The 9571-nt window shown below is 32.5% G+C and overlaps 1 protein-coding gene across 1 annotated transcript; it reads left to right on the top strand.

Annotated features, from left to right (window-relative positions):
* Positions 1-1654: 1654 nt before the first annotated feature.
* On the top strand, positions 1655-8494 carry LOC134253751 (probable aminopeptidase NPEPL1; the record flags this gene model as incomplete). The annotated part of the gene is made up of 11 exons (XM_062736332.1): positions 1655-1702; positions 4158-4346; positions 4590-4772; positions 4995-5252; positions 5543-5624; positions 5752-5894; positions 7231-7308; positions 7686-7786; positions 7892-7946; positions 8160-8241; positions 8331-8494. Coding segments are annotated over exons 2-11 (1293 nt in total), but the record flags the coding sequence as incomplete, so codon positions are not given.
* Between the last annotated feature and the right edge of the window lie 1077 nt (positions 8495-9571).

The following is a 9571-nucleotide window of genomic DNA, read 5'->3' as shown; positions in this document are numbered from 1 at the left end:
AAGAAAAAAAAAAAAAACAGTTTGATGTATAGGGTTTACCGATATGAGCGTAAAAACCTTTTTAGAACCTTAATGAATAAAGGAAAAAAAGATAACTAAATTCCAACTAAATTTAATCAACAAAACAAAAGTATACAAAAGTATATGTTCACAACAAAATATTTTAAATCATAATAAATAAAATGTCTTTATGTTACAGGTCCTATCTATTCGGGCACATAAATCCTGAAACACAATTTAAATGTTGACAAGACATCTGAAAACTTGATCACTTACCAATTGTAACTAGACAAAATACAATTCATGGCAATGAAAAAAAAAGAAATTACTTTTAAACATGTATAAATATCAATATACAATGTATGATAAGTGTACCGATAAATATTAAAAACGATTCATTTTCATTTTGAAAAGATGCAAAAAAATCAAGATTACGGATCCTATATATACCAGTTCAAAATGTTTTTGGACATTGAGAAAAATATATTGCACAAAGGAGTCAATATTGAGCTTATCTATTTAATTTTCACTGTATGGTGCATGACATTAACTCCCAGGAAAAATGTCCAAAGACCATTAATATCAGTGAATAGAAAATAACTGTTGTTTATTTCTATAGGGAAAATAATGTAAATAACATTATCAACTAATTTATCCTGACCTTTTGAAATGTTAAAAAATAATTGAAATTATTAAAATTTAGTAATATACTGTAAATTTCTATTTTTTATTTAGAATTAGATCCAAGGTAAGATCACTCTAATTGCAGACAAATACCATAGAATCAGAACTCTCTAATGTATAGAGGGTTCTTCCATGAGATTATTATAATAATACAACAACGTATAATTTATAGCAATTAAATCATCACATACAGAAATTCCTCTAAATCAAGAAAAAAAACTTTTTATAATGAAAAAGAAGAATACAAATCAAAAGTTATAAAACTTATTTTACATGTAAAAAAGGACGCCTAAAATATAACGGAGGAAATTAATAACACGACAAGAAATAATTAATAGAAATTAAATCAATCAAATCAATAAATTGCTCAATAATATGTATTTACTTCCTGATACAATGCAAAATGAGTGTACATAATAAAAACAAAATGCTTCAGTTCATGTGCAAATTATTACACAACAAAATATAATCTAAGACAATAAAATAAGTCAAATTAAGATTAAATAAAGTCTTCTATTTTAAGTACAAAAAAAACTATATGAATAATTAAAAATGTGCACAAATAAAACAATTTAACACTTAATTCAAATTTTGACTGACATGAAGCCTAAACTATAATTATTATTATTGGAGCGAATTAAAGGACAACAGTTGTACAGGTAGTACCTCCGATAATAAACAAATTACTCACGTGAAGTGTTGAAATGTTTTGTTTTGCGGTAGGTCACAAACTGTGAGTGAGACTCAATTTCGAAATCCCTCAAAGCTTCCAACGCCTCTTCAAAATCTGAAAATTCTAAATTCATTATTTTTCTATTCAATTAAACTTCTCATGGTGACAACTTAACTAAACAATCTAAATATATATGAGCACGCCTTCTGCTTTTTGGTAAATATTGTACATCGAGCCCGATATGAAATAACCGATAAATTTAACTCATCAAAAGGTGACTTCACGCCATTGCAAATAGCAACCCACCCGCCGCTGTTTTTCCCTAATAACTCAGCAGGTATCCAGGTAAGAGAAGAATAAGAGTGTTCCAGACTAAGTTTCAAGCAAACTGTCAAGTAATTTTAATTACTATAGATAAATAAAAGTCATTCTACTAATGAAATATCATTCCAGAATTTCCTAAACTGAATGCTGCTTTAATCAGCTAATTGAATGGTAAAAATCAATATTTTTAATGTATTTTAATTTCATTTTTTATAAAAATTGTTTTAAATTTTCATATGACACCCCCTTCACTTTATAAACACAGTGTAACTGTATGCAGGGTCACTTGAGTTGCTTCCATAAGGATCACTACTGTCAGTACTGTGAGAAACCTGTGAACTTCATATTTTACAGTGCATCCCCTCTTTTCTGCTTGTATTGGTTTGGGCGTGAATATTATTCTTAATAATTAACCAGTAGAGCACCTGACTAGTGATACAGAGGTCCCAAGCTTGATTCCAAGTCCAGCCATGCATTTTCTCCTTTCATGTTCCTTTTCATTATCTCCTTAATTACTCATGCATGGTTCATGGTGAGATACTTTTGACTTGGTGATATGTAACCTCTAGCATCCATTGTAAAAATTCTTGCCGCTAAAACCTCAAGTGGAAATAAATTATTTAATTAAAAATTCAGGCTTTTAATATTAATGAATGACTTGAAACTATAAAATATTCACTATTTACGGTAAAACTTGCACCAGAGCTGTGGAAAACTGCCGGTCATGCCGGCACGACCGGCAAACAATGCCTGTGACCGGTAAAAACGCTATCGATGTCGGTCCACATGACCGACCTCTTTCTTTGTTAAAGGTTTTTGTTTTTCCATTTTGATTTAGGGCCTATCATCGCCGCACTTTCCAGCTTAATTATCGTACCTTAAATACGATTGCGCAATACTTTTTCTTTGCACGAGATCGAGGCTATAAATGAAAGTGAAACCAGCATTGTCTCACTGTGACCTTTTAAACTTACAGATGGGACAGAATTAGGTAGAAAACATAAAAAAAAGACAGGCTAAATACCTGGGTATGTAAAACATTTCGAAAAAAAAAAATTCAAACACAATTGAGGAAAGCGGTAAATCTAGTACTTCCATCGTTTCGACTGTCCTAGATTTCGGTTTTTTTTTTCATCAATCATGTTTATGATGTTGGTATCTTTATTATTGATGCACAAAATTTCTTAGACTCATTTTCAGGGTAAAATATAATTCCCAAATGCATAATGTTTTAAAAAAATATGTTTACTATGCAGATCGAATTATCATTGTCATCTGCCTGAAACAGCAAAAGTGATGAAATCTATAGTATATTGTTATAAAGGCAAAAAATGAAAACGGAGGTGGACTTGGAAATGGAGACTGAATGTTATTATTAAGTAAAGTGTAATAAAAAAAAATGTTATGATTTTCTTTTCAGTTTTGTAACTTACTATTCCGGACCAGCAAAAATCACTTCGGACCGACATATTTTGTCTTCTTGCCGGTCCGAATGACTGGCTACCTGAAAAAGTTTTCCACAGCTCTGTTGCACATAAAACACTCTAAATCTTTTGTATTAGCGATAAATCCATTTTTTTTTAAATCGAAGCAGAAATTGAAACCAGTGATCTATTTAGAATTTGTTTACTGCAACAAAAACTTTGTTTTCTGACTAGCAAATCCACAAAATAACATAAAGTCAAACCAGAAGTACTTCTGGTGACAAATTGAACTAATTACAATTTTGATTAAAGAACAATGATGCATACTGAATGAAAAAGATTTTATGATTTCTTTTGAATTTTATACCCTATGCAATCACGTAATTACTGAAAATTACTTGTTTTCACTTTATTTCACACATTATATGTTCTGCCCAAAATCTCAGGCGGAATGAGCTTGTTAGAAAATGGCCTTTGGAGGTAAGAGTCCAAGGTCTATAAGGAGCATAGGGATGTTCACTGAGGCTCTTTATTTGTAGGAGTACTCCTTAGTAAGACATTGATAGGATTTTGTGCATCAACCTATTCCATAATCCATAGGGAAAAATTGAAAGGGTTTAATGTATATTATCTATTACTTTCAGGACATTAAGTTATAATGGATGCTGTGATGTTCAAGACAAACTTTTCTACTAAAATTTTATCGCGAAAATCATTTCATTTTCGTTCTAGTAAGCATTGTGGCCCAAGGCCTCTTCATTTTTAAAAATTATCTTACTAGCTTTTGCATTCCCCATTAGGTAATTTTCCCTTTTTCACAAGAACTGATGCAGCTACCATACTGAAAAAGGTTATCATTATCAATGGAATTCCACCTCCATGAGCCCACTACTAATTGTTTTAAAACATTAAAAACATCTGAATCGCACAATAGAATACCCATCAAGATACCTCCCAAAAGTACAAAAAAATGAAATTGAATCAAAAAGGAGTATTTTAAAGTCTTACTGTTTAGTATCTTGTTTTAAAGTAGAGGTCTGTTCTTTCTTTAGGCAGTATTTGTGGTAGAACTGTAACTGCCACAGTGAGAGAAGATGCCTGTTAAGCTGGTGTATGGGGGGAAACTGACGGAGTCAGACCCCAAGGATTTCCCGGTGGTCATTGTAGGACAGCTGCCTCACCTCACAAGTATCACATTCGACGATGTCAAAGTTAAGCTGGAACCTAGAGTCAACAAAGAAGTAAGTACATCAATGTTGTTTTTTATTATTTTGTTTGAAGAGTCACTGGTATAAATAAGAATATATGCTATGATTTTGTTTATTTCAGACAATATTGTCTACTTGTTGACCATGACTTTGTATATTTCTGAATCAGACATTTTGCTGATGACCATAACTGTGTATTTTTCAGACATTTTGCCTTGCTGTTGACTATGTATATTTCAGACAATTAATAGTCTAGATATTGACTGTACATTTTAGACGTTTAGTCTAGCTGTGAGTAGCCTGCGACCCTCCCCTACTGATACTTGTCCCCTCTGGTTAAGGAATGCCACCCTAGCTGCCCTGCCCCTGAAGAGTAGCCGACACAATACCCCGTCTCGTGCTCATTCTTTGTCCAAACTCGTGAAAGGCTGTCTGTCTGGCCAGGATGAATTTGTTGTGGTAATGAAATTATGAAGCTTGTGTAATTCTTCAGAAAAAGTTAATATTTTTAAGTTTTAGTAGTTTTCGGGGATTCCTTTGAATTACTATGTATAGATCATTTAGCACACTAAGTATTTTATACGATAAATTCTTACAGTGTAATATATTATAGATATCAAAAAATTCAGTGAATTCAGCATTGATTATAAGTTATATTTTATCACAATATCCCTTTTGTAGATTGTGTGTGAGAGAAAGGATGTGTTCGCCCTGGGCTGTGCTGTAGCCAGAATTTTGCCGCTGTACTCGGGGAAGTCTGGACAGAGCTCTGTAGATTACACACTGACCGTGGACTTCCTGTTGGTGGGGCCAGACAAGGATAAGCCGCTTACTAAGGACGATCTTCACTGCTTGTCAGCCTCAGCTCATGGCATCAGACTTGCTGCAGAAATTGTGGATAAGCCATGTTCGCATATGAACACAGATGACTTTGTAAAGGTAAAAATAAGTGAAAAGAGGAAATTTAATTTTGTAAGATATTTACAATTGAAGTTACTAAGCACATTTTATATACACTTTATTAACATTAAAATTGCAAGTAATTTTTACAAAATTGCAGTTAAAAGTAGCATTTAAGAATTTTTTTCATTTTATTAGTTATTCTTTTTGCTATGCATGTTAAGTTAACAAATATTTTGATAGACCTTTTATCATACTTAATACTCCATTTTTTAGTTGTATTAAGTTTACCAATGACTGTTAATGTTTGTTTGATCTCTTATTTCCAGGAGGCAGAGACTGTTGCTAGGGAGCTTCAGATCACTCCCTATATTGTACGAGGAGAGGATCTAAAGGAAAAAGGATTTGGGGGTATGTAGATTACATTGTTATTGATCATGGTTTTAATAAGTGCATCTGAACCTTTTTTATGTAGATTTCCTTATTCCAGGTATTTATAATGTCAGAGCTACAAACACTGTACGTTTTCTTTGACCAGGCATTTATAATGTTGGAAGGGCCGCAGAACACCCACCGGCTTTAGTGGTGCTGAGCCACAAACCAGAGGGAGCCACCAAAAATATTGCCTGGGTCGGCAAGGGGATTGTGTTTGATACTGGTGGACTCTGCATTAAAGCTAGGGTAAGCTCACTTCTCAAGAAAAAAATTAAAATATGCTTGTAATCATATGTGTTTCTTAAATTTGAAGGGATAGTGTACAAGTTTCCTGACTTAAGTAGACTGGAAATGGTCTTTTGGTTTCCATACAGGAACTTGAGAATTTTACAAACTATTATGTTCATGTTTTGATCATATTATGATCTGATGAAGAGCTCAGATGGATTTACTGTAAATGTATTATATTTGGCGTGTACGATATTTAGCGGAAAATGATTTTTAAACAAGTTAGCGTAGATTTGATTTAGCGCATTTCTTGGTGTTCGTATTCATGTATCAATATTTAAGAATTTAGCGATGTACTTGAATTAGCGGAAGTATATTTCCGCTAAAAGCGCTAAAAAGAATACACCGTTAAATGTAATATGTTTACAGTATTTTAAATTCAGTGGGTCAGTGGGCATGGTTTCTGCTGCTTAAGTAATATTTTTTCACCTTTTGTGGTTTGTTTTGGTTATTTTTTTACATAAGAGAGAAAAATCTCATAGCCAAAATTGTGCCTATACAGTGCAATAACCATTGAGCAATTTGGGAAAAAATCTTGGTATTCAGTTTTGGTCCAGACTTGGACAGTAAATGAATTCCTTTTTGCTTGGATCATTCCTAATAAAATTTTTGAAATACATGTAGTAAAAAGTGTACACATGTACAATGGGGTCACATGCTATATGAAGGTACCAGGGCTCCCACTGGACCGAAAATGTTTTTCGCCACTTTTCGCGACAAAAGGAAAGGCATACTTACATCTAATTTCTCGACAATGCAATGCACTTTAATGTTATTCAATTTTTTTTTATTAATATGTAATGGTTTCCTGTTACAAATATATCACAGACATTGTTTTAAAATTGTAATGTTTAAAGCTTACAGTATCCATTTAAAAAAAGAAAGAAAAAGTACTGTTGGAATTCCCCTTGTTTAATCCAAATTATATTATTTCAAGCAATTTTGTAACCGTTTATTGCTCCAGGATAATTACCTAGTCAGCTGTGTTCGTTCAAGCGAGACGTGATTTCCTACATGTAGGTTTCAGTTTTCACACCTCTGCTGCATTAAATAAACAGAGGGACTTATCTGTATACATTAAATAAACAAAGGAGCTAATCAGGTCTACACAAAATTTGTACATGGTACATCTAAAAAATTCATTTTCGCCACTTATGAATTTCTTTTCGCCACTTTTGAAAAAAATTCGCAATTGGCGACAATGGCGAATCACAGCTCGAGCCCTGGAAGGTACTGTTTATATGTATGTTTTTCTTGAGATTTCTGACAGAGGTTAATCTTGTTTTTGTTACAGACTGGTATGTGTGGGATGAAGAGGGACTGTGGAGGAGCTGCTGGTATCCTGGGAGCTTTCTATGGAGCCGTCAAACTGGTATAGTGTATAGTATAGAACAATGTATAAATATCTATAGTTTGAGGCATTTCTTCCTGCAAACAATTTAACAACAAAAAGATTATTTACTTCTTTTATCACATTGGCAGGCCCTCCCATAACATTCTCACCATTTTCTTTTTTACATGTATAAGAGGTAAAATTCAGTCTTCTTGAATTCTTGTCAAAATGAGCTTAAATAGTTACTACATATATTAACAGGCATGTATAATTCATACAGTAGTTATGATTTTTCCTTGTACAATTTCTTTTTTATATATTTTAATCCTTCAAGTTTAAATGCATGTAACTATAACTTGTGGTGAAAAAGTGGAGGGACAAGGATACATTAGTTTATGGTATCATTAATATTTCAGGGTTTTAGTGAGAATTTACATGCTGTGTTCTGTGTGGCCGAGAATGCAGTAGGACCACTGGCCACACGCACTGATGATGTCTACACCCACTACTCGGGAAGGTAAAATGATCTTCAGATTTTATAAAAGGGCTTTATCAAGTAGTGTTTACATGGTATACGTTCAGCCATTTTGCAACTAACATTGACATTTTATGTTTATTACAGAACTGTGGAAGTGAATAATACAGATGCAGAAGGAAGACTTGTTCTGGCTGATGGGGTGAGTTCTATAATGTATTTACGTCGTACATTACAATATATTGGAAATTTTCCCTGTAATTATTTTGTTTTGTTCTTTATAATATATGTGATAAATCTACTTTCTTGAAGAAGTTAATATACAGATATTGAATACCATTAGGTATCCAAACATGAAAATCTTTTGGTTATAAAAAATTGTTTACAGCTTTTGTTTTAAATCTACTTTCTAAAGGTTGCTTATGCTAGGAAAGATTTGAAAGCGGATGTTGTTGTTGACATGGCAACTTTGACTGGTGCCCAAGGAATTGCTACTGGTAAGTGAAACAAATTATTTGTTTCCTTGATCGTAAGTTTTCCAATCGTTTATTTCCTGGTTGACATCAGAGTTTGTATGTGGTGATAGGTAAATACCATGGCAGTATTGTCACCAATGATGAAAACATGGAGCTGTGGTGCGTGAAGGCGGGACAAAATTCAGCAGACCTTGTACATGCCATGCCATACTCCCCTGAGCTTCATTTCCCAGAATTCAATAGTGCAATAGCGGATGCCAAAAACTCTGTGGCAGTAAGTGAGACTCCATTATAATTATTACTACCATATACAAAGTAAGCCAGTGTGAAAACAGCTCAGTCAGTTTACTCCTCTTTCATAGTACTGGCATGGCAATCGTGAATCAAGGATTTTGGCAGAACAGCATTTATTTTGAAAGAAAAAAACAATTATATAATTCTTTTAACTTTATTCTCTAAGGTTTAGTAGGGTTTTTTCTGGGATGTCAACGAATATTCGAATATTCGAATATTCATTCGATGAGTTGATATTCGAATATAAATTCATGATTCGAATATTCGTTTTTAAGTATACAAGCATTAAAACAGAGAGAAACCTGGCAAGTTTTATTAGAAATTAAATCAAGTTTGTAGAAAAATTTAAAATAAAATCCACTCTTCTTGGATTACCTTAAAGGTGTGAAAAGTGTATCTATTAAAGTACAGTGTAATTTATTTATTTGTTCACTTAATTAGTGGCATAATAGTGTCCAGTACTTACAATCAGTTTGTATTATGTAAATTAAGACACAGTTTTACAGTAAACACACAGACCCTTTGTTTATGTAAATATCATTAAAAATCATTAACAGGAAATTATGATTCGCAAAAAGTAATTGCTTTTAATATTTCATGCACGGTTAGATAATTGCTCTGATTGGTATAAGTTTGTAGGAGTTATCGGTGTACACTTTAGTAAGACGATCAATTAATCTGGGTTATACTTTATAGAATCTTTTGAATTTTCAAAAAACAATTATAACATTTTGAATATATACTATTCAATATTTTAAAAAAAATATAATTGCAGTGCATTTACCGAAGTCTACATGAGTTTTTTATTCCAAAATAATGCCATAAAACCTATACTACTTGACAGGATAGTGAAGATACATACATGTATATTTAATAATGCAAGATGTATTTATTTTTTCGAATATTCGAATATATTCGAATACTTCTATCGAATATTCGAATATCAATTATTGACAATTTTGACATCCCTAGTTTTTTCCTGTTCTCTAACAACAGAAATATACATTGTACATTTATACAGAATGACAATACTTTTTAGTAAGATTGGTGTGCCTTT

Source organism: Saccostrea cucullata, unplaced genomic scaffold (assembly GCF_032062105.1).
Source record: "Saccostrea cucullata isolate Sc308-1 unplaced genomic scaffold, CSIRO_AGI_Scuc_v1 ctg19010, whole genome shotgun sequence".
NCBI lineage: Eukaryota > Metazoa > Mollusca > Bivalvia > Ostreida > Ostreidae > Saccostrea > Saccostrea cuccullata.
The sequence above is the reverse complement of the archived record's forward strand: the minus strand, read 5'-3'. Positions and strand labels throughout refer to the sequence as shown.